This window comes from Dermacentor silvarum, chromosome 5 (assembly GCF_013339745.2).
Source record: "Dermacentor silvarum isolate Dsil-2018 chromosome 5, BIME_Dsil_1.4, whole genome shotgun sequence".
In the NCBI taxonomy this organism is placed as follows: domain Eukaryota; kingdom Metazoa; phylum Arthropoda; class Arachnida; order Ixodida; family Ixodidae; genus Dermacentor; species Dermacentor silvarum.
The window spans coordinates 39,646,380-39,672,138 of record NC_051158.1 but is presented as its reverse complement, the minus strand read 5'-3'; the positions used below and the strand labels follow the sequence as shown (position 1 = coordinate 39,672,138).

The window sequence follows — 25,759 nt, the reverse complement described above, 5'->3', positions numbered from 1 at the left end:
CCTTGTTTGTGCAGACCGTGTGGACGGAGGCGGCATTAGAGCAACGGCTTTGGCGATCGGTCACGTGCGACGACGTCATGCAGCTGGTCAGCTGCACAATCTTGTCTCCTACTTCTCTGCCACCAGGTGTTGTATGTATTCCATGTGCGTCGTATGTTACGTTGCGACAGTCATTTTTCACTGTTCGCAACCGCGCGAGACGTGCAGAAAGTGTATCTACTAACGGTAGGTCGTAGAACATAATTCCGTAAACTGACAATTACTAAATTGCCTACGGAATCATTGGCGTGCGGTTTGCATCTTGTGTATTTCGCATCTCCTTGCAATTGTTTTTACGAACGTGAAAATTGTTTTGAAAAGCTGTGCGAGTTATGAAACGTGGTGTGCTTTTGCAAACGCCTGGGTAGCTTTTAAAATGTACATTTTGAACAGTAGCAAAGACAGATCCCTGAAAGTTGCAAAGCCTGACCTCCTCACAGAGCTTTTCTCTCCTTTGTTGCACGGATTGGCGTCATTAGCGTATTTTGTATCCACTGCAGGACGAAAGCCTCTCCCATTGATCCCAGTTAAGCCCCGTGCTTGTGTCACCTGACTACATCCATTAGACTCTACTGTTTGTTACCTTGCTACATTCATTTTTCAGTATTATCGACCATGTAAGATAGTATCTTTACGTGTCGAGATTGCGTACTACACTAAGGTTAGGGCTTCTAACAATACGAATCTGTTACCGGCAGTAAATCTTGCTTCAGCATCCCTGGCATGGATGGCTGTGTGCGCCGTCTGCATTTACCACCTCTAAACATTTTTTTAACAGCGCAGCTGTTTAAGCAGGTCGTAGGTTGTGCCGCGAGCCGCAAAACCTCGCCGAGCTATGACGTCACTGCGTTGCCTGGCAACCCCATACCAGCTCTGCAATAGCTTCGCCGAGCTGGGGGAGAGAGTTCAAAGAGAGTAAAAGCAGAGTATAAAAATAGCATCGCGAGGCATAACGGATGCGAGGTGGAGAGGAACAGTGAGGCATGTGGCAGTGGGACGCGTACAGCTCCTGCCGACGCCGATCCCGTTTCCCGTTTCCCCGCATTCGCGCCGAACGCGCCTGGTGTCAGTGACGGCAGCCGCAGAGCTAGGGAAGCTGAAACCAAGCGTCGCAGAAGGGAATATCCCGAGTTTAGATTGAGGGAAGCCGACAGTTCCTAAGAAATGAAGATCCGGCGGCTTGTGAACGTGGCCGGTTGAATTCATCGCTATACTACGCAGAGCATCGCGAAGAAATCCTGAGCGCCGGGAAACTATAAGCGTGGCTCGCCACTACTATACTAGGTTTTCCCCAGCTCCGCAGGTCTCTGATGTTTGCGGTGGCAGAGCCAGGCATCATTTTTTTTACCAACCATCTCAAGTAATGCGCTGTTTTGTTCACCAGGCAGCACAATGCTCGTTTTCAAGAATCGTTTACGATCCTTTTGCTTCCCTGCAGCCAAAAACGAGCAAACTAGGCCTTTCGTTCTGGATTCTGTTGCATGGATTTTGCGTCATAAACCACATTGCGTTCTTCGCGGGGCGCAATGAGGACAGTGTGTTTGTGAAGTGCAAGTGGTATTTCTATTCTCCAAGAATGGACAGCGTCATTCGGTGATCACTTGCGATTCTTATCGGTTGGTTAAGCGATGACTGGTGGCAACGTCTTTTGAACTGTAGGTGTAGCCGAGTCGACACTGAGCAAAAGAGACCACAGCTGTTGAGGTCAACATGATTGGTGGAAACTGTGTGAGAACAATTTTTAACCGTGAGATGGCAAAAGTAAGCACGTGCGACCATTTCTGATTACTTTTCACTTGAAATTGCTGCCTTAAAATGTCGTAAATTTCCAGAAGTTGGTCCCAATATTTCCCGTATTGAATAGCGATGACGCACGACAAAAACCATTCGTCTGGAAATGGGCATTCTTATCGGTTGGTTAAGCGATGACTGGTGGCAACGTCTTTTCAACTGTAGGTGTATGTCCTGATAATTTTTCTATCAGGGATCTGAGTGAATGAGTCCTTAACGAGTCCGTCATTAGCCGGCAGGAAGTGTCATTAACCGCAACAGGTCAGACGACTTTACGAAGCTCACAAGGTCAATGTGCCGTGATTATGATCTAGCACAGGCGAGTGCCGTACTTCAATTGTCGGTACAGCGCTGAGGCATTCACGTTTTGTGTTTCAATCACAGCATGGTCTACTATGGCATCCATTTTAACGGATCAATCCCGTTCAACCACGGACGCCAATACCGGCGTTGAGGACTCGGTAAAATGTGTTCTTAATATAAATCACATTGCAACTTTCGCATAAAATGGACGACAAGCTTTTACAATTGCATAGTATCACCGTAAAAACTGCAAATTGTATCTGCGGAGCCGACTGCTTAATGTTACCGACGTCGTCTTCTCTTTAGCTCAGCGTTCCTCGCTCAATGCACGCTCTTGTCCCAACCTGTTCACTTCACTTCTTTGTCCCCATGATCGGCTGCCTTTGATGCAGACTTTCTCACCTCTTCGCAGCTGGCTTATTCAATTTTATGGTGCCGACTTCATCACTTATTTCTGGTCTGGTTCTGCTTGTCTATACGGCCAACTGCCTGTTCATGCGCATGCGCATTTGCACGTTTCCAGTGGCCACAATGCGTCTCTTCAGGCAAACATCCAGTGACGCATGCCCTGTTGCCACTACGAAATCTTCCAAGTTGTACATTCCGAAGCTGTCTATCAGCACACACACCAAGTGGGAAAATGTGACGTGCCAGGGGCTAGATAGAATGCTAATTGCATTATTATTTGAACTTCTTGAGCTTGTCCGGACTAACCATCTCAAGTAATGCGCTGTTTTGTTCACCAGGCATCACAGTGCTCGTTTTCAGGAATCGTTTACGATCCTGAAATTCTGTAGCCATATGCTTGCATGCTTGGGGCAGTGCTGTTCGTAAGCTTTAGCACCATTCCTATCTGACTAGGGTTGCGATGTTTGTGAAAAAGTTTGCGAAAAAAAATTCTAGAGTGAACTCTAGCGCGCTTACGGGAACGGCAAGCATGGCAGTTGACCCAACATATAAATGATAGTTAGTACATTGATTTGGCAAAACTTCCCTCTTCTGACAAAAACAACATTGTGATTGCGCAACTTCGTTTTCAACAATATAATGCGTTATAAGTACAATTTTGGTATACTTTGCATGTGACCCGCCGGGGGTGGCTCAATCATCTAAGGCATTGCGCTGCTGTGCACGAGGTAGCGGGATCGAATCACGGCCGCGGCGGCCGCAATTCGATGGAGGCGAAATGCAAAAACGCCCGTGTGCTTGCGTTGTAGTGCACGTTAAAGGACCCCAGGTGGTCAAAATTAATCCCGAGCCCTCCACTACGGCGTGCCTCATAATCGGAACTGGTTTTGGCAAGTAAAACCCCAGAAAGAAGATGCTTTGCATGCGAGCAACGTTGTATTGCCTTCTACATTCAGATATATATAAGATTGCTTTGAAATTTACACCAACAAAGTAAAATAACCCCAAGAATTATGGAAGCCGCGAGCACAAAAATCGGTCTAATTCATCTGGTAATCATCATTCCTATTCTGTATTAACTGTTGCCACACCAACGATCCTTCCACTAATTTGAGTCAGAAAGTTCATGCTTCTGTCCTCGTAGTTTCTTCAACTATATCTCACCGTGATAAGCACTCTCACGCTTACAGATGAACAATAGATGAGCGATACCTAAAAATGGGAACAGACGAAATGTGTAGGCTGGTAATTATGCAACCAAGACAGATACGCTTGCTGAACTCGGATCATGCTAGTTGCGTTCCTCCGCCGAAGCATGGTTTCAGGGGCACCACAGAATCGCCGTTTGTTTCCCAATTCGGTCGTTATAAGTGAGCTCGCTACTAATACTGGATAAACTGCAAAACGAACACATCAAGGCGCTCGAAGAGCCGGAAAGGCGGTGTCCTCGAGAGCGTAAAATAGGAAAACAAGCTAGTTCATCAGCACGCCTTCTTGTAACAACACTGTGGTCACTGCTGTCATTGTAATATTGCATGGCCGCGGGTGCTTCGAAGACGCCAGAGTTTGCGAAAACCGCTGCTTCTAACACAGCTTGCTTTAAATTCTACAGTTTAATGACGAGCTGTCCAATGTTGTGAATACCAGGATGGGTAAATTGTAATAATGTTGAGAATGCTCTACAGTATTCGCAAACTTTTCGAAAGGTATTCGATATCCTATTAAATTTGTTTTTTAGCACTATTAGATTCGTATGCGATTTCTTTTCGCACACCCTATAACACTCTATATTCCATTGTAAACCTTCCTTTGAAAACATTTCCGCTTTTTACAGGCTACCTGCCCCCACCTACTCCGAGAGCCTACGGTAGCCCACTACTTTTGGCCAAGACACATTGCCTTCGTACCTTCCTGTCTGCGGCAGTGTCGCATTTTATAGACACGGTAAGAACCGTCTGGCACTCTTCTTCAGAATACACGCAACGGTGTGTGTATTCGAACACTTTGCGCAATAGCCACGAAAGCTGTAGGTAGCTGTAGGTAGCTACAGCTTTCGGCCCAAGTCCGGTTGCCCAATTGAAACACGTGTAAAACATAAATTATTTAATGAGACAATCGCTGGAATAATAGGAGACAAGAAGTTAAACCTAGTGAGGTTAGGAAGCGAAATAGCATCTATTTTTTTACCAGAATTCCCAAGACTTGCCGAGTTTCGAAAATGTTGGTGGACGAGTTTTACAAATACGTAACTATTACACCAAAAATAGACGTCTCATTCTTTGCTCCTTTTGGAGCATTTGCAGCTGACAAATTTGGCATTTGGATTCATAGCTAACGTGAAGTTACAATCTTTAGGCTGGTTTCAAAAAGAACGGCTCACAAATTAGAGGTGTACTTATTTGGCAGTGGTGTATACAACATCAAGGATGTGCACTTTACTAGGAGGCTGATCAGGTGCAGCCTTCAGAATTGTAATATTGTTTCTTATTGCAGAGTTAGCAGTTGCAAAAAATGCTACAAAAAATATACCAGAGGGAACTCGAGCGCGTCGAGTGAGCTACATGCATGGCAGTTCACTCAACATAGAAATGATGGTTAGTACATGGATTTGCCTCAAGTTCGTCCTCCTGGCTTAAAACGACATTCTCATTGCGCAGCTTGTTTTTTTTTTTTCAACAATATATGGCGCTACAATTACAATTTGGTATATTCTGCATGTGCACAGTCTTATTTCCTCTACATTCGAATATATACGACTGCTTTGACATTTTCGTCGATACAGGCGTACAAGGCGAAGTATATAGAACCACATAAACTTTGGAGCCACAAGCATAAATGTGGGACTAATCCAACAGATAATCACTATTCCCATCCTATGGGAATTATTGCCGCGCCAAAGATCGCTATCGTAAATTGAGTTGGAAAATTCATGCTTCTGTCCTCGTGGTTTCTTGAACTGTAACTCGCCCTGACAGGTGCTTTCACATTCACTTCCTTTTCTTGAATCGCAGCGGTCTACTGTGGCATCCATCTCCATGGACTGGATGTGGCCAGGTTCCATTGAAGTAACCGATCCTACATTGAGCAAAGAAGCTCGGAGTAGCGATCACTGCGGAGCAGACCATGGGTGAGATATTATTTATGAGAGCCTGTTGATGAATACGGTGGGTGAAAACTGTGCGTAAAATTTGTTTTGATTGCCAGGTGATATTGGTGGGCATAGGCTGTTAGCAGTAGCTTTGCAGTAGAAGAATCCGGAACACCTGTGGCAACATGCTACATACAAGTTAAAGGCTGGGCGTCGGATCGAACCCGATCAGAAAACCGTACCCGAATCGAAATTTTCACCGGAATTGAACCCGAAGCAATATATACGAACGTTCCTGAAACCCGAGCCGCGCCTGAACCGAAAAAGAAACACATCAGTTACCGAAGCGGTTCAAACATATATGGTACAAACGGGTGCACAATAAATGAGGGATATTTCAAAAAAGTCGCTGTTTCACCCGTAAGGCGCAGCATCGACTGTGATAGCGAACTAGTGGACAGCTATACGATGTAAGGAAGCAAGACCTACTAACTAAATGAACAAGCACGGTATCAGAAGCGCACACGCAAGTATGGACGCATCACACAACATGAAAGTTGAAAGTAGCGCCTGTCCTGTGTTTGACTTTCTGTTGGTGCCGTGTCGCTGTCAAAACGCTTAGTCAGTAAGAGCAGCAGCAGCAGCGAGCAAATTGACCTTCGGGCCGCCGCCCGCATTAACGAGTACTAAGCTGCGAAAATACAGCGTAAGGAGGACTCTGTCCCCGCTTCAGATGGCTTTCAAGATACAGCTGCAGGGCGGGCGCGTGCGGCGTAGTAATATATAGCTCTCACATTTACGCCCTCTCCTTCAATCGCAGCGGTCTACTGTGGCATCCATCTCCACAGACTGGGTGTGGCCAGGTTCCATTACCGATTCTACATTGAGCAAAGAGGCTCATAGAAGCGATCACTGCGGAGCAGAGCCTGGGTGAGATATTATTGGTGAATACGGTTGGTGAAAAGTGTGCGTGGGCTTCGAAAACCCCCGTGTTCGCGAGATACGCTGCTGTTAGCAAAGCTTGCTTTATAATATACACTGTAATGATGAACATTCCTATGTTGTGAATACAAGGGTGGGTAAATTGTTATAATGTTGAGAAGGCTATAGAGTATTTTGCAAATTATAGGAAAGGCATTCGATATACGATTCGATTTGCTTCTAGCGCTAAAAGATTCGTATTCGATTTGGTCTGTAACAAAACTTTTCGCACACCCCTAAATCCGAATGTAAACTTTCCTTCGAAAGCATTTCTTCTTTTGACAGGGTATTTAATGCATTTAATACAGAAGTTTAAATCTAGTGACGTGACACCAAAAACAGATTTCTCATTCTATAAGCTAGATCTGTTGGAGCAGTTAGAGGACAAATTTGGCATCTGAATTCAGACCATAAAGTTGTTACAATCTTTACGCAGGTTTTAAAAAAGACCTACTCACAAAGTGGTATATTTATTTAGGAGTGGTGAATGCAACAGCGATGTCCACTTTAGAAGGCGGTCAGATTATCTGCAGTACAGAATTCAGTTCACACCGTATTGCCATCGCCGAAACGCGCCGTGTATCAGTATTGTACTGCAGCCGCACGGGTGACTTTTAGCGAGTTTTTCTTTAAAAAAAAACGGCGCAAAGATACGGCAATATATTCTTACGTTTTAACGCAGCCTTCGCAACTTCTGAAATTGAGTAGGGACTTCCAATTTCACCAGACGTGAATAATACTAAAAAGAATAACCACGGTGCTGTTGTCAAATAAAATTCCTTTGCGTTTTCCCAAATTTATTCTCGGAGAGAACGGATATAATCGTAAAAAAAGCGCATTCGTGATATATTGGATTAAACTAGAGCTGGGCCGCCGCGCCACTGGTGGTTTGACTTCCGCTATCTAATTTGGATGACCCCATGTGACAACCAGCAGCAATAACTAGACAAGAAATAAAAAAAAATATGGAATCGCAACACAGGTGCTTCCGTTGTGATCCTCTTTTCTTATTTCTCGTGTCGCTGTAATATAGTTTTGCATACTTAAAAGTAACAAATGGTTTAAATTGGTCTAAAACTTGCAGCCTTACGCCATTTATTGGGGTAATGACCGCTTTACACCCCTGTTCGCCTTTGGGGTGTAAATTGGGTATAAGGGTGTGTGTTACAGACCAATTTATACTGTTTATTTACTTTTCAGGGTGTAAATTATTTTACAGTGAGACGGAGATGAAGAAAAGACTGTCACAACACGAGTGCTTGTGTTGCGATTATATTTCTTCGTCCTCGTCTCACTGTAATATAATTTGCCGCGACATGACATTGATGATCAATAGTTCAGATGTATGTCTCGGCGCATTGTCTGTTACTCGTGCTTACACTCCAAAGTTCGAAGTCCGTGACGGCAAGCGTGACCTTAAAGGACATTCCAATGTCCGAGTCTTAGGTCAGGGAGGAGCAAATACGGAAAAAAGGCCACTGCACCAATACGAATTCGGTATAGTTTCGTGGCATGAGACTCATTACTGCGAACAAGCATCGCACCTCAACATGGCCCTGTTTTGCGCAGACGGTGTTCCAGCCCACGTGGGCTGAGTGGGTCCGCTGGTGCGATCAGTTGCGTGCAACGCAGTCACGCACTAGTCACCGATGTAGATACTGCTGCCTCCTTGGTCACCTCTGGTGAGTCATATGTTGCATTCCGCGCAGATCGTGACATCACTTTTTCAGGGGAATGTTGCCGCATGTCCTTTCGTGTTCTTAATCAACTCTTGTTGCCCACTTACTGCATTTAATGGCGTACGAACTGTCCAAGCATTCCTATAATGTTACTGGTGGAAGGGGGTTTATTGACGTTGGACGTCAGGCGGAAGGGTTGCACGAAGGAAACAGTCTCAGCCGGCGTCAACAGCTCGCGATCTGCGCTCGCACCTCTAGCCACAGCGGAGCAGACCATGGGTGAGATATTATTGATGAGAGCCTGTTGATGAATACGGTTGGTGAAAACTGTGCGTAAAATTTGTTTGGATTGCCAGGTGATATTGGTGGGCATAGGTTGTTAGCAGTAGCTTTCCAGTAGAAAAAGATCTCGGAACACCTTTGGCAGCATGCGACATACAAGTTAAAGGCTGGGCGTCGGATCGAACCCGATCAGAAAACCGTACCCGAACCGGAATTGCCGCCGGAATCGAAGCCGAAGCAATATATACGAACGTTCCTAAAACCCAATCCGAGCCTGAACCAAAAAACAGATACATATCAGTTACCGGTTCGGAACTAAGCGGTTCAAACATATATGGTACAAATGGGTGCACAATAAAGGAGAGATATTTCAAAAAAGTCGCTGTTTAGCCTGGCTCAAATTTAAGGGTGTAAGGGTGGTGGTTGCGCGACGGAAAAAACGACAGTCTCAGCCGTCGTCAACAGCTCACGATCTGCGCTCGCACCTCTAGCCAAGACAGTGCATCTCCCACTGCTGCGGGCGTTTCTTCATCCCCGCTACCGCACCCCGGTGGCGAAGGGAAGCCACCCTGGCAACTCAAGCAGACGTGAGAATGTTCTTAATCAACTCGTGTTGCCCACTTACTGCATTTAATGGTGTACGAACTCTCCTAGCATCCCCATAATGTTACTGGTGAAAGGGGCTTTATTAACGTTGGACGTCACGCGGAAGGGTTCAAACATATATGGTACAAACGGGTGCCCAATAAATGAGTGATATTTCAAAAAAGTCGCCGTTTCGCCCGTAAAGCGCCGCATCGACTTCGACAGCAAACTAGTGGACAGCTATACGAAGTAAGGAAGTATAAGACCTACTAACTAAATGAACAGGCATGTCGTCACACGTGCACACGAAAACTTGAAAGCATCACACAAGATGAAAGTTGACAGTAGCGCCTCTCCTGTGTTTGACTTTCCTGTTGTGCCGTGTCGCTGTCAAAGCACGGTAGTCAGTGTAGCAGCAGCAGCGAGCGTATTGACCTTCGGGCCACCGCCCGCATTAACGCGTACCAAGCTGCGAAAATACAGGGCAAGAAGGACTCTGTCCCCGCCTCATCGCCTTTCAAGGTACAGCTCAGGGCGGGTGCGCGCGGCGTAGTAATATTAACTTCATGTTAATATCTCTAAACGCGTAAACTAGAAGTCATCCTGTTAGATTATGATCCCCATGTTGTTGTAATCACAGAGACCTGGCTTCGTGATGATATTAATGACGCTGATGTTTTTCCGCCCTCATATCATATTTCTCGCCGTGACCGTCCTTCAAGAGGCGGCGGCGTGGCTGTGTTGATAAAACATTACATTCGAACATCACTGCTCAGTTCTGCGACTTCTTGAATCAGAAGAAAAAGTTGGTTGACGAGATACAAATTGATGGTGTTTAAATTGTTGACAAGGACGACATTGCGGAACATTTTAACTCGTAATGCCACAGCGTGTTTACCATCCCTTCTGAAAGAGTCAGTCTTACCCCTGTATCTTGCTCTGATCTCGAAGATATTGTCACAACAAGGTATTGTGGCTATGCTTCTTAACCTGAAGACTAAAACATCACCCGGTCCTGATGGGCTTCCAAATGCGTTCCTTCGTCGTTACGCTGAAGTGCTCGCCCCATTCCTTGCATGCATTTTTCGCGCGTCGATATCTTCTGCGGAACTACCGGTTGACTAGCGAACGGCGTATGTGGTGTCCATACACAAAAAAGGTGACACTGCGCCGATTTCAGGTTATCGTCCTATATCTCTGACTTCTTCATGCTGTAAGATGCTTGAACATATTATTGCTAATCACGTAACTATAACTCGCCTTGACAGGTGCTCTCACGCTTACACCCTCTCCTTCAATCACAGCGGTCTACTGTGGCATCCATCTCCATGGACTGTGTGTGGCCAGGTTCCATTGAAGTAACCGATTCTACATTGAGCAAAAAAGCTCGAAGTAGGGATCACTGCGGAGCAGACCATGGGTGAGGTATTATTGATGAGAGCCCGTTGATGAATACGGTTGGTGAAAACTGTGCGTAAAATGTATTTTGATTGCCAGGTGATATTGGTGGGCATAGGGTTGTTAGCAGTAGCTTTCCAGTAGAAAAAGATCGCGGAACACCTTTGGCAGCATGCAACATAAAAGGTAAATGCCGGACGTCGGATCGAACCCGATTTGAAAACCGTACCCGAACCGGAATTTTCATCGGAATTGAATCCGAAGCAATATATACGAACGTTCCTGAAACCCGAGCCGAGCCTGAACCAAAAAACCGATACATATCAGTTACCGGTACGGAACGCAGCGGTTAAAACATATATGGTACAAACGGGTGCACAATAAATGAAATTTCAAAAAAGTCGCAGTTTCGCCCGTAAGGCGCAGCATCGACGGCGATAGCGAACTAGCAGACAGCTATATGAAGTAAGGAAGTAAGACCTACTAACTAAATGAACAAGCATGCATCGTATCACAAGCGCACACTCGAGCATGGACGCATCACACAACAAAGTAGCACCTGTCCTGCGTTACTTTCCTTTGGTGTCGTGTCGCTGTCAAAACGCTGTAGTCTGTAAGAGCAGCAGCAGCGATCGAATTGACCTTCGGGCCGCCGCCCGCATTGACGAGTACTAAGCTGTGAAAATACAGCACAAGGAGGACTCTGTTCCCGCCTCATCTGTTTCAAGATACAGCTGCAGGGCGGGCCCGCGCGGCGTTGTAATAATATTAACTTCATGTAATATTGCATGGTCGCGTGTACTTTGAAAACCCCCGTGTTCCCGAGAAACCCTGCTATTAGCAAACGTTGCTTTATAATGTACACTGTAATGACGAACATTCCTGCGTTGTCAATACAAGGGTCGGTAAATTGTTTTAATGATGGGAAGGCTATAGAGTACTTTGCAAAGTATAGGAAAGGCATTCGATATACGATTCGACTTAATTGCTTCTAGCGCTGTTAGATTCGAATTCGATTTGGTCTGTAACAAGACTTTTCGCACACGCCTACATCCGAATATAGGCGTGTGCGAAAAGTCTTGTTACATTTCTGCTTTTCACAGGGTATTTAGTGCATTTAAGGCAAGAACTTTCGCTCAAAAACAGTTTTCTCATTCCGTAAGCTAGATCTGTTCGAGCAGTTAGTGGACAAATTTGACACCTGAACTCGGATCTAAGGCGAAGTTAAAATCTTTGCGCATGTTTTAAAATGGACCTGCTCACAAAGTGGTGTATTTATTTAAGAGTGGTGAATACAACAGCGATGTCCACTGTAAAAGGAGGTCAGATTAGCTGCAGTTCCGAATTCAGTTCACACCGTATTGCCATCGCCGAAACGCGCCGTGTATCAGAGTTTTACTGCAGCCACACGGGTGACTTTTAGCGAATTTTTCATTAAAAAAAACATCGCAATGCTACGGCACTATATTATTTTTTATTGCAGTCTTCTGAACTTCTGAAATTGAGTAGGGACTTCAAATTTCACCAGACGCGAATAATACTAAAATACCCACGGTGCCATTGCCAAATGGAATTCCTTTCCGTTTTCCCAAATTTATTCTCGGAGAGAACGCGTATAATCGTAAAAATTTTGCATTAGTGATATATTGGATTAAACTAGTGCTGGGCCACCACGCCACTGGTAGTTTGACTTCCGCTTCCTAATTTGGATGCCATGTGACAACCAGCAGCGAAAACTTGACAAGACATGAAAAAATATTGGATCACAACACAGGCGCTTCCGTTGCGATCACTTGTTCTTAGTGCTCATGTCACTAATATATTTTCGCATTCTTAAAAGTAAAAAATGGTTTAAATCTGTCAAGAACTCGCAGCCTTACGCAATTTATTGGTTTAAGGACCGCTTTACCCCCGCTTTACACCCCTGCTGGCGTTTAGGGTGTCATTTGGGTATAAGGGCGTGTGTTAAAGACCAATTTACACTTTTTTCTTTACTTTTAAGGGTGTAAATGATTTTAAAGTGAGGCGGAGACGAAAGAAAGACAACACGAGTGTTTGTGTTGCGATTATATTTATTCGTCCTCGTCTCACTGTAAAATAATTTGCAGCAATATGACGTTGATAACAAGTTCAGATGTATGTCTCGGCGCATTCTGTTACTCGTGCTTACACTCCGAGTCCGTGACGGCAAGCATGACCTTAAAGGACATTCCAATGTCCCGAGTCCGTGACGGCAGGCGTGACCATAAAGGCCCCTGTCCGGGTATTAGATGAGGGATGAGCAAATACGGAAAAAGGCCACTGCGCCGATACGAATTCGGTATAGAGTTTCGTGGCAAGAGACTCATTACTGCGGACAAGCAGCGCACGTCAACGTCGCCCTGTTTTGCGCAGACGGTGTTCCAGCCCACATGGGCTGAGTGGGTCCGCTGGTGCGATCAGTTGCGTGCAACGCCGTCACGCACTAGTCACCTATGGGGATACTGCTGCCTCCTTGGTCACCTCTGGTGAGTCATATGTTACATTCAGCGCAGATCGTGACATCTTTTCAGGGGAATGTTGCTGAATGTTGTTCCATGTTCTTAATCAACTCTTGTTGCCCACTTACTGCATTTAATGGCGTACGAACTGTCCAAGCATTCCTATGTTACTGGTGGAAGGGGGTTTATTGACGTTGGACGTCAGGCGGAAGGGTTGCACGAAGGAAACAGTCTCAGCCGGCGTCAACAGCTCGCGATCTGCGCTCGCACCTCTATCCAAGACAGTGTCCCACTGCTGCGTGCGTTCCTTCATCCCCACTACAGTACCCCGGCGGCGAAGGGAAGCCATCCTGACGACTCAAGCAGACGTGAGGATAAGGGGGTCATGATATGTCTTGAGGCGGCTCACGTGGACAACCTGGCGGCCAAGTCGTCGACGCTTGTCGGAGGTTCGGTTGACCGGTTCAGTAACATTGTCACGGAGCGGCATAGTTTTGAGTTATCGACGCGCCGATTAACGGCTGCCGGGAAACGCAGTGTTCAAAAGTCACCGTTGGGCCTGCACCATTTTGACCAAAAGGTTCGATCCCGTGTAAGGGCCGCACCTTGTCGAAATTGTGAAAAAAAAAGTGCGGCCATTTAACGAGCCGATACGGTATTCGATTTTCTCATGACGAATTCACTTATTCCCGGATGTTCTGCTTGTATCTCCGGCCACATACGCATTGACGCATGCCTATTCCAGAGAATCGGTCAAGAATTTTTACATACTTAGACTTACATGCCCAGTTGCGCTTGCCCGATGGTCCAATCTATCTATGGGGCAAAATGCCCAGTTGCACATATATCCGACGGCCCATGTTGTATATCCCCAAGCTGTCTATCAACACGCATACGCAGTGGCCGAAGCTGACGAGAAAGATGTTAGATACGGCTGTACAACATACATACGTCAAATGGACGAAGTTCTCAAGCAATCGTGGTAGCACAAATATATAAACTTGAGCTTGTTCGGTACAGAACATTATGTTCTGTACCCGTATTCTCGCATGCTCGGGTCAGTACTGTACCTAAGCTTAAGTGTCATTTCTATCTGAACAAGGCTGCGATGTGGTTCATTGTGTCAAGGCAAGGTACAAGTGTGTCCAATGTGTCCTTTTGCTGTGTGTAAAGTTTCCCACAAAAATGAAGTTTGCTACAAAAAATACACCAGAAAGAAACTCTAGCGCGTCTGGTGAACAGCAAGCACGGCAGTTCACCCAACATAGAAATGATGGTTAGTATATGGATTTGCCTAAAGGTCGTCCTCCTGGCCTAAAACTACATTATGATTGCGCAGCTTTTTTTTAACAATATATAGCGCTACAATTACAACTTGGTATATTCTGCATATGCGCAGTGTATTTTTTCCTCTACATTTGAATATATACGACTGCTTTAAAATTTTCATTGATACAGGCGGACGAGGCGAAGTATATAGAACCACAAGAGCTTTTGGAGCCACAAGCATAAATATGGGACTAATCCAACAGATAATCACTATTCCCATCATATGCGAATTATTGCCGTGCCAAAGTTCGCTATCGTAAATTGAGTTGGAAAATTCATGCTTCTGTCCTCGTGGTTTCTTGAACTGTAACTCGCCCTGACAGGTGCTTTCACATTCACTTCCTTTCCTTGAATCGCAGCGGTCTACTGTGGCATCCATCTCCATGGACTGGATGTGGCCAGGTTCCATTCAAGTAACCGATTCTACATTGAGCAAAGAAGCTCGTAGTAGCGATCGGAGCAGACCACGGGTGAGATATTATTGATGAGAGCCTGTTGATGAATACGGTTGGTGAAAACTGTGCGTAAAATTTGTTTGGATTGCCAGGTGATATTGGTGGGCATAGGTTGTTAGCAGTAGCTTTCCAGTAGAAAAAGATCTCGGAACACCTTTGGCAGCATGCGACATACAAGTTAAAGGCTGGGTGTCGGATCGAACCCGACCAGAAAACCGTACCCGAACCGGAATTGCCGCCGGAATCGAAGCAGAAGCAATATATACGAACGTTCCTAAAACCCAATCCGAGCCTGAACCAAAAAACAGATACATATCAGTTACCGGTTCGGAACGAAGCGGTTCAAACATATATGGTACAAATGGGTGCACAATAAATGAGAGATATTTCAAAAAAGTCGCTGTTTAGCCTGGCTTAAATTTAAGGGTGTAAGGATGTAAGGGTGGTGGTTGCGCGACGGAAACAAAGACACTCTCAGCCGTCGTCAACAGCTCGCGATCTGTGCTCGCACCTCTAGCCAAGCCAGTGCATCTCCCACTGCTGCGGGCGTTGCTTCATCCCCACTACCGCACCCCGGTGGCGAAGGGAAGCCACCCTGGCGACTCAAGCAGACGTGAGAACGTTCTTAATCAACTCGTGTTGCCCACTTACTGCATTTAATGGTGTACGAACTCTCCTACCACCCCCATAATGTTACTGGTGAAAGGGGGTTTATTAACGTTGGACGTCAGGCGGAAGGGTTCAAACACATATGGTACAAACGGGTGCACAATAAATGAGTGATATTTCAAAAAAGTCGCCGTTTCGCCCGTAAAGCGCAGCATCGACTTCGACAGCAAACTAGTGGACAGCTATACGAAGTAAGGAAGTATAAGACCTACTAACTAAATGAACAAGCATGTCGTCACACGTGCACACGAAAACTTGAAAGCATCACACAAGATGAAAGTCAATAAATGAGAGAAATTTCAAAAAAGTCGCAGTTTCGCCCGTAAGGCGCAGCATCGACGGCGATAGTACCGCCTCTCCTGTGTTTGACTTTCCTGTTGTGCCGTGTCGCTGTCAAAGCACGGTAGTCAGTGTAGCAGCAACAGCAGCGAGCGTATTGACCTTCGGGCCACCGCCCGCATTAACGCGTACCAAGCTGCGAAAATACAGGGCAAGGAGGACTCTGTACAGCCCCGCCTCATCGCCTTTCACGGTACAGCTCAGGGCGGGTGCGCGCGGCGTAGTAATATTAACTTCATGTTAATATCTCTAAACGCGTAAACTAGAAGCCATCCTGTTAGATTATGATCCCCATGTTGTTCTAATCAGAGACCTGGCTTCGTGATGACATTAATGACGCTGATGTTTTTCCGCCCTAATATCAGGTTTCTCGCCGTGACCGTCCTTCAAGAGGCGGCGGCGTGGCTGTCTTGATAAAATATGACATTCGAAAATCACTGCTCAGTTCTGCGACTTCTTGAATCAGAAGAAAAAGTTGGTTGACGAGATACAAATTGATGTTCTTTAAATTGTTGACAAGGAGGCCATTGCGGAACATTTTAACTCGTAATGCCACAGCGTGTTTACCATCCCTTCTGAAAGAGTCAGTCTTACCCCTGTTTCTTGCTCTGATCTCGAAGATATTGTGTCACTACACGGTATTGTGGCTATGCTTCTTAACCTGAAGACTAAAACATCACCCGGTCCTGATGGGCTTCCAAATGCGTTCCTTCGTCGTTACGCTGAAGTGCTCGCCCCATTCCTTGCATGCATTTTTCGCGCGTCGATATCTTCTGCGGAACTACCGGTTGACTAGCGAACGGCGTATGTGGTGTCCATACACAAAAAAGGTGACACTGCGCCGATTTCAGGTTATCGTCCTATATCTCTGACTTCTTCATGCTGTAAGATGCTTGAACATATTATTGCTAATCACGTAACTATAACTCGCCTTGACAGGTGCTCTCACGCTTACACCCTCTCCTTCAATCACAGCGGTCTACTGTGGCATCCATCTCCATGGACTGTGTGTGGCCAGGTTCCATTGAAGTAACCGATTCTACATTGAGCAAAAAAGCTCGAAGTAGGGATCACTGCGGAGCAGACCATGGGTGAGATATTATTGATGAGAGCCCGTTGATGAATACGGTTGGTGAAAACTGTGCGTAAAATGTATTTTGATTGCCAGGTGATATTGGTGGGCATAGGTTGTTAGCAGTAACCTTCCAGTAGAAAAAGATCGCGGAACACCTTTGGCAGCATGCAACATAAAAGGTAAATGCCGGACGTCGGATCGAACCCGATCACAAAACCGTACCCGAACCGGAATTTTCATCGGCATTGAATCCGAAGCAATATATACGAACGTTCCTGAAACCCGAGCCGAGCCTGGACCAAAAAACCGATACATATCAGTTACCGGTACGGAACGAAGCGGTTCAAACATATATGGTACAAACCGGTGCACAATAAATGAGAGATATTTAAAAAAAGTGGCAGTTCCGCCCGTACGGCGCAGCATCGACTGCCATAGCGAACTAGCGGACAGCTATATGAAGTAAGGAAGTAAGACCTACTAACTAAATGAACTAGCATAGTATCACCAGCGCGCACACAAGCATGGACGCATCACACAACAAAGTAGCGCCTGTCCTGTGTTACTTTCCTTTGGTGCCGTGTCGCTGTCAAAACGCTGTAGTCGGTAAGAGCAGCAACAGCAGCAACGAGCGATTTGACCTTCGGGCCGCCGCCCGCATTAATGCGTACTAAGCTGCGAAAATACAGCACAAGGAGGACTCTGTTCCCGCGTCATCTGTTTCAACATACAGCTGCAGGGCGGGCCCGCGCGGCGTATACACATATAGTAATAATATTAACTTCATGTAATATTGCATGGTCGCGTGTACTTTTAAAACCCCCGTTTTCCCGAGAAATGCTACTATTAGCAAATGTTGCTTTATAATGTACACTGTAATGACATTCCTGCGTTGTCAATACAAGGGTCGGTAAATTGTTTTAATGTTGGGAAGGATATAGAGTATTTGCAAAGTATAGGAAATGCATTCGATATACGATTCGACTTGCTTCTAGCGCTATTAGATTCGAATTCGATTTGGTCTGTAACAAGACTTCTCGCACACCCCTACATCCGAATGTAAACTTTCCTTTGAAAACATTTCTGCTTTTCACAGGGTATTTGGTGCATTTAAGACAAGAACTTCACCTCAAAAACAGATTTCTCATTCTGTAAGCTAGATCTGTTCTAGAAGTTAGAGGACAAATTTGACACCTGAACTCGGATCTAAGGCGAAGTTGTTACAATCTTTGCGAAGGTTTTAAAATGGACCTGCTCACAAAGTGGTATATTTATTTAGGACTGGTGAATACAACAGCGATGTCCACTGTAAAAGGAGGTCAGATTAGCTGCAGTTCAGAATTCAGTTCACACTGTATTGCCATCGCCGAAACGCGCCGTGTATCAGTGTTTTACTGCAGCCACACGGGTGACTTTTAGCGAACTTTTCTTTTAAAGAAAACATGGCAATAATACAGCAATATATTCTAATTTTTATTGGTCTTCTGAACTTCTGAAATTGAGTAGGGACTTCAAATCAAATTTCACCAGACGCGAATAATACTAAAAAGAATACCCACGGTGCCATTGCCAAATGGAATTTCTTTCCGTTTTCCCAAAATTATTCTCGGAGAGAACGCGTATAATGGTAACAATTTTGCATTAGTGATATATTGGAATCTAGTGCTGGGCCGCCGCGCCACTGGTGGTTCTCGAGCCTCGATATTCGGTCCTCGATTCGATTCGCATCTAGCACTATTCGATTCGTATTCAATTCCGCTTCCTATTTTGGATGACCCCATGTGACAACCAGCAGCGATAACTTGACAAGACATGAAAAAATATTGGATCACAACACAGGCGCTTCCGTTGTGATCATTTGTTCTTAGTGCTTATGTCACTAATATATTTTTGCATCCCTAAAAGTAAAAAATGGTTTAAATCTGTCAAGAACTCGCAGCCTTACGCAATTTATTGGTGCAAGGACATCTTTACCCGCGCTTTACACTCCTGCTGGCGTTTAGGGTGTAATTTGGGTATAAGGGCGTGTGTTAAAGACCAATTTACACTTTTTCTTCACTTTTAAGGGTGTAAATTATTTTAAAGTGAGGCGGAGACGAAGGAAAGACAACACGAGTGCTTGTGTTGCGATTATATTTATTCGTCCTCGTCTCACTGTAAAATAATTTGCAGCAATATGACGTTGATAACAAGTTCAGATGTATGTCTCGGCGCATTCTGTTACTCGTGCTTACACTCCGAGTCCGTGACGGCAAGCGTGACCTTAAAGCACATTCCAATGTCCCGAGTCCGTGACGGCAGGCGTGACCGTAAAGGCCCCTGTCCGGGTATTAGATGAGGGATGAGCAAATAACGGAAAAAGGCCACTGCGCCGATACGAATTCGGTATAGAGTTTCGTGGCATGAGACTCATTACTGCGGACAAGCAGCGCACGTCAACGTCACCCTGTTTTGCGCAGACGGTGTTCCAGCCCACGTGGGCTGAGTGGGTCCGCTGGTGCGATCAGTTGCGTGCAACGCCGTCACGCACTAGTCGCCGATGTAGATACTGCTGCCTCCTTGGTCACCTCTGGTGAGTCATATGTTGCATTCAGCGCAGATCGTGACATCACTTTTTCAGGGGAATGTTGCCGCATGTTCTTTCATGTTCTTAATCAACTCTTGTTGCCCACTTACTGCATTTAATGGCGTACGAACTGTCCAAGCATTCCTATAATGTTACTGGTGGAAGGGGGTTTATTGACGTTGGAGGTCAGGCGGAAGGGTTGCACGAAGGAAACAGTCTCAGCCGGCGTCAACAGCTCGCGATCTGCGCTCGCACCTCTATCCAAGACAGTGTCCCACTGCTGCGTGCGTTCCTTCATCCCCACTACAGTACCCCGGCGGCGAAGGGAAGCCATCCTGACGACTCAAGCAGACGTGAGAAAAAGGGGGTCATGATATGTCTTGAGGCGGTTCACGTGGACAACCTGGCGGCCAAGTCGTCGACGCTTGTCGGAGGTTTGGTTGACCGGTTCAGTAACATTGTCACGGAGCGGCATAGTTTTGAGTCATCGACGCGCCGATTAACGGCTGCCGAAAACGCCCTGTTCAAAAGTCGCCGTTGGGCCTGCACCATTTTGACCAAAAGGTTCGATCCCGTGTAAGGGCCGCACCTTGTCGAAATTGTGGGGTAAAAAAGTGCGGCCATTTAACGAGCCTATACGGTATTCGATTTTCTCATGACGAATTCACTTATTCCCGGATGTTCTGCTTGTATCTCCGGCCACATACGCATTGACGCATGCCTATTCTAGAGAATCGGTCAAGAATTTTTACATACTTTGACTTACATGCCCAGTTGCGCTTGCCCGATGGTCCAATCTATCTATGGGGCAAAATGCCCAGTTGCACATATATCCGACGGCCCATGTTGTATATCCCCAAGCTGTCTATCAACACGCATACGCAGTGGCCGAAGCTGACGAGAAAGATGTTAGATACGGCTGTACAACATACATACGTCAAATGGACGAAGTTCTCAAGCAATCGTGGTAGCACAAATATATAAACTTGAGCTTGTTCAGTACAGAACATTACGTTCTGTACCCGTATTCTCGCATGCTCGGGTCAGTACTGTACTTAGATTTAGGTGCACGTTAAAGATCCCCAGGTGGTCCAAATTTCCGGAGTCCCCCACTACGGCGTGCCTCATAATCATAACTGGTTTTGGCACGTAAAACCCCATAAGTTAAGTTGTACCTAAGCTTAAGTGTCATTTCTATCTGAACAAGGCTGCGATGTGGTTCATTGTGTCAAGGCAAGGTACAAGTGTGTCCAATGTGTCTTTTTGTTGTGTGTAAAGTTTCCCACAAAAATGAAGTTTGCTACAAAAAATACACCAGAAAGAAACTCTAGCGCGTCTGGTGAACAGCAAGCATGGCAGTTCACCCAACATAGACATGATGCTTAGTATATGGATTTGCCTAAAGGTCTAAAACGACATTATGATTACGCAGCTTTTTTTTTGTTTTTTTTTTCAACAATATATAGTGCTACAATTACAATTTGGTATATTCTGCATATGCGCAGTGTCTTATTTCCTCTACATTTGAATATATACGACTGCTTTAAAATTTTCATCGATACAGGCGTACAAGGCGAAGTATATAGAACCACAAGAGCTTTTGGAGCCACGAGCATAAATATGGGACTAATCCAACAGATAATCACTATTCCCATCCTATGGGAATTATTGCCGCGCCAAAGATCGCTATCGTAAATTGAGTTAGAAAATTCATGCTTCTGTCCTCGTGGTTTCTGTAACTCGCCCTGGCAGGTGCTTTCACATTCACTTCCTTTCCTTGAATCGCAGCGGTCTACTGTGGCATCCATCTCCATGGACTGGATGTGGCCAGGTTCCATTCAAGTAACCGATTCTACATTGGGCAAAGAAGCTCGTAGTAGCGATCACAGCGGAGCAGACCATGGGTGAGATATTTATGAGAGCCTGTTGAGGAATACGGTTGGTGAAAACTGTGCGTAAAATTTGTTTTGACTGCCAGGTGATATTGGTGGCCATAGGTTGTTAGCACTAGCTTTCCAGTAGAAAAAGATCGCGGAACACCATTGGCAGGATGCGACATACAAGTTAAAGGCCGGGCGTCGGATCGAACCCGACCAGAAAACCGTACCCGAACCGGAATTGCCGCCGGAATCGAAGCAGAAGCAATATATACGAACGTTCCTAAAACCCAATCCGAGCCTGAACCAAAAAAGATACATGTCAGTTACCGGTTCGGAACGAAGCGGTTCAATTATATATGGTACAAATGGGTACACAATAAAGGAGAGATATTTCAAAAAAGTCGCTGTTTAGCCTGGCTTAAATTTAAGGGTGTAAGGGTGGTGGTTGCGCGACGGAAACAAAGACAGTCTCAGCCGTCGTCAACAGCTCGCGGTCTGTGCTCGCACCTCTAGCCAAGCCAGTGCATCTCCCACTGCTGCGGGCGTTGCTTCATCCCCACTACCGCACCCCGGTGGCGAAGGGAAGCCACCCTGGCGACTCAAGCAGACGTGAGAACGTTCTTAATCAACTCGTGTTGCCCACTTACTGCATTTAATGGTGTACGAACTCTCCTAGCACCCCCATAATGTTACTGGTGAAAGGGGGTTTATTAACGTTGGACGTCACGCGGAAGGGTTCAAACATATATGGTACAAACGGGTGCACAATAAATGAGTGATATTTCAAAAAAGTCGCCGTTTCGCCCGTAAAGCGCAGCATCGACTGCGATAGCAAACTAGTGGACAGCCATACGAAGTAAGGAAGTATAAGACCTACTAACTAAATGAACAAGCATGTCGTCACACGTGCACACGAAAACTTGACAGCATCACACAAGATGAAAGTTGACAGTAGCGCCTCTCCTGTGTTTGACTTTCCTGTTGTGCCGTGTCGCTGTCAAAGCACGGTAGTCAGTGTAGCAGCAGCAGCAGCGAGCGTATTGACCTTCGGGCCACCGCCCGCATTAACGCGTACCAAGCTGCGAAAATACAGGGCAAGGAGGACTCTGTCCCCGCCTCATCGCCTTTCAAGGTACAGCTCAGGGCGGGTGCGCGCGGCGTAGTAATATTAACTTCATGTTAATATCTCTAAACGCGTAAACTAGAAGCCATCCTGTTAGATTATGATCCCCATGTTGTTGTAATCACAGAGACCTGGCTTCGTGATGATATTAATGACGCTGATGTTTTTCCGCCCTCATATCAGGTTTCTCGCCGTGACCGTCCTTCAAGAGGCGGCGGCGTGGCTGTGTTGATAAAACATTACATTCGAACATCACTGCTTAGTTCTGCGACTTCTTGAATCAGAAGAAAAAGTTGGTTGACGAGATACAAATTGATGGTGTTTAAATTGTTGACAAGGACGACACTGCGGAACATTTTAACTCGTAATGCCACAGCGTGTTTACCATCCCTTCTGAAAGAGTCAGTCTTACCCCTGTATCTTGCTCTGATCTCGAAGATATTGTGTCACAACAAGGTATTGTGGCTATGCTTCTTAACCTGAAGACTAAAACATCACCCGGTCCTGATGGGCTTCCAAATGCGTTCCTTCGTCGTTACGCTAAAGTGCTCGCCCCATTCCTTGCATGCATTTTTCGCGCGTCGATATCTTCTGCGGAACTACCGGTTGACTAGCGAACGGCGTATGTGGTGTCCATACACAAAAAAGGTGACACTGCGCCGATTTCAGGTTATCGTCCTATATCTCTGACTTCTTCATGCTGTAAGATGCTTGAACATATTATTGCTAATCACGTAACTATAACTCGCCTTGACAGGTGCTCTCACGCTTACACCCTCTCCTTCAATCACAGCGGTCTACTGTGGCATCCATCTCCATGGACTGTGTGTGGCCAGGTTCCATTGAAGTAACCGATTCTACATTGAGCAAAAAAGCTCGAAGTAGGGATCACTGCGGAGCAGACCATGGGTGAGATATTATTGATGAGAGCCCGTTGATGAATACGGTTGGTGAAAACTGTGCGTAAAATGTATTTTGATTGCCAGGTGATATTGGTGGGCATAGGGTTGTTAGCAGTAGCTTTCCAGTAGAAAAAGATCGCGGAACACCTTTGGCAGCATGCAACATAAAAGGTAAATGCCGGACGTCGGATCGAACCCGATTTGAAAACCGTACCCGAACCGGAATTTTCATCGGAATTGAATCCAAAGCAATATATACGAACGTTCCTGAAACCCGAGCCGAGCCTGAACCAAAAAACCGATACATATCAGTTACCGGTACGGAACGCAGCGGTTAAAACATATATGGTACAAACGGGTGCACAATAAATGAGAGAAATTTCAAAAAAGTCGCAGTTTCGCCCGCAAGGCGCAGCATCGACGGCGATAGCGAACTAGCAGACAGCTATATGAAGTAAGGAAGTAAGACCTACTAACTAAATGAACAAGCATGCATCGTATCACAAGCGCACACTCGAGCATGGACGCATCACACAACAAAGTAGCACCTGTCCTGCGTTACTTTCCTTTGGTGTCGTGTCGCTGTCAAAACGCTGTAGTCAGTAAGAGCAGCAGCAGCGATCGAATTGACCTTCGGGCCGCCGCCCGCATTAACGAGTACTAAGCTGTGAAAATACAGCACAAGGACGACTCTGTTCCCGCCTCATCTGTTTCAAGATACAGCTGCAGGGCGGGCCCGCGCGGCGTTGTAATAACATTAACTTCATGTAATATTGCATGGTCGCGTGTACTTTGAAAACCCCCGTGTTCCCGAGAAACCCTGCTATTAGCAAACGTTGCTTTATAATGTACACTGTAATGACGAACATTCCTGCGTTGTCAATACAAGGGTCGGTAAATTGTTTTAATGATGGGAAAGCTATAGAGTACTTTGCAAAGTATAGGAAAGGCATTCGATATACGATTCGACTTAATTGCTTCTAGCGCTGTTAGATTCGAATTCGATTTGGTCTGTAACAAGACTTTTCGCACACGCCTACATCCGAATATAGGCGTGTGCGAAAAGTCTTGTTACATTTCTGCTTTTCACAGGGTATTTAGTGCATTTAAGGCAAGAACTTCCGCTCAAAAACAGTTTTCTCATTCCGTAAGCTAGATCTGTTCGAGCAGTTAGTGGACAAATTTGACACCTGAACTCGGATCTAAGGCGAAGTTGTTAAAATCTTTGCGCATGTTTTAAAATGGACCTGCTCACAAAGTGGTGTATTTATTTAGGAGTGGTGAATACAACAGCGATGTCCACTGTAAAAGGAGGTCAGATTAGCTGCAGTTCCGAATTCAGTTCACACCGTATTGCCATCGCCGAAATGCGCCGTGTATCAGAGTTTTACTGCAGCCACACGGGTGACTTTTAGCGAATTTTTCATTTAAAAAAAACATCGCAATGCTACGGCACTATATTATTTTTTATTGCAGTCTTCTGAACTTCTGAAATTGAGTAGGGACTTCAAATTTCACCAGACGCGAATAATACTAAAATACCCACGGTGCCATTGCCAAATGGAATTCCTTTCCGTTTGCCCAAATTTATTCTCGGAGAGAACGCGCATAATCGTAAAAATTTTGCATTAGTGATATATTGGATTAAACTAGTGCTGGGCCGCCACGCCACTGGTAGTTTGACTTCCGCTTCCTAATTTGGATGCCATGTGACAACCAGCAGCGAAAACTTGACAAGACATGAAAAAATATTGGATCACAACACAGGCGCTTCCGTTGCGATCACTTGTTCTTAGTGCTCATGTCACTAATATATTTTCGCATTCTTAAAAGTAAAAAATGGTTTAAATCTGTCAAGAACTCGCAGCCTTACGCAATTTATTGGTTTAAGGACCGCTTTACCCCCGCTTTACACTCCCTGCTGGCGTTTAGGGTGTCATTTGGGTATAAGGGCGTGTGTTACAGACCAATTTACACTTTTTTCTTTACTTTTAAGGGTGTAAATTATTTTAAAGTGAGGTGGACACGAAGAAAAGACGATCACAACACGAGTGCTTGTGTTGCGATTATATTTATTCGTCCTCGTCTCACTGTAAAATAATTTGCAGCAATATGACGTTGATAACAAGTTCAGATGTATGTCTCGGCGCATTCTGTTACTCGTGCTTACACTCGGAGTCCGTGACGGCAAGCGTGACCTTAAAGGACATTCCAATGTCCCGAGTCCGTGACGGCAGGCGTGACCATAAAGGCCCCTGTCCGGGTATTAGATGAGGGATGAGCAAATACGGAAAAAGGCCACTGCGCCGATACGAATTCGGTATAGAGTTTCGTGGCAAGAGACTCATTACTGCGGACAAGCAGCGCACGTCAACGTCGCCCTGTTT

The 25,759-nt window shown here is 45.6% G+C and overlaps 1 protein-coding gene across 4 annotated transcripts in view; it reads left to right on the top strand.

Moving 5' to 3' along the window:
* LOC119453331 (uncharacterized) overlaps positions 1-25,759 on the top strand; it is a 68,760-nt gene that overhangs the window by 36,903 nt on the left and 6,098 nt on the right. Inside the window, exons 6-8 of one of the 4 annotated variants that reach the window (XM_049667777.1) lie at positions 5,553-5,668; positions 8,180-8,231; positions 12,997-13,061. In XM_049667777.1, the coding sequence (XP_049523734.1) occupies positions 5,553-5,668; positions 8,180-8,231; positions 12,997-13,061 (233 nt within the window). Of the gene's footprint in view, positions 1-5,552; positions 5,669-6,449; positions 6,493-8,179; positions 8,232-8,548; positions 8,569-12,996; positions 13,062-19,360; positions 19,474-21,255; positions 21,372-23,263; positions 23,380-25,759 lie in introns of those variants that run through there. The other 3 variants (XR_007467082.1, XR_007467081.1, XR_007467083.1) reach the window with 3 other exon arrangements.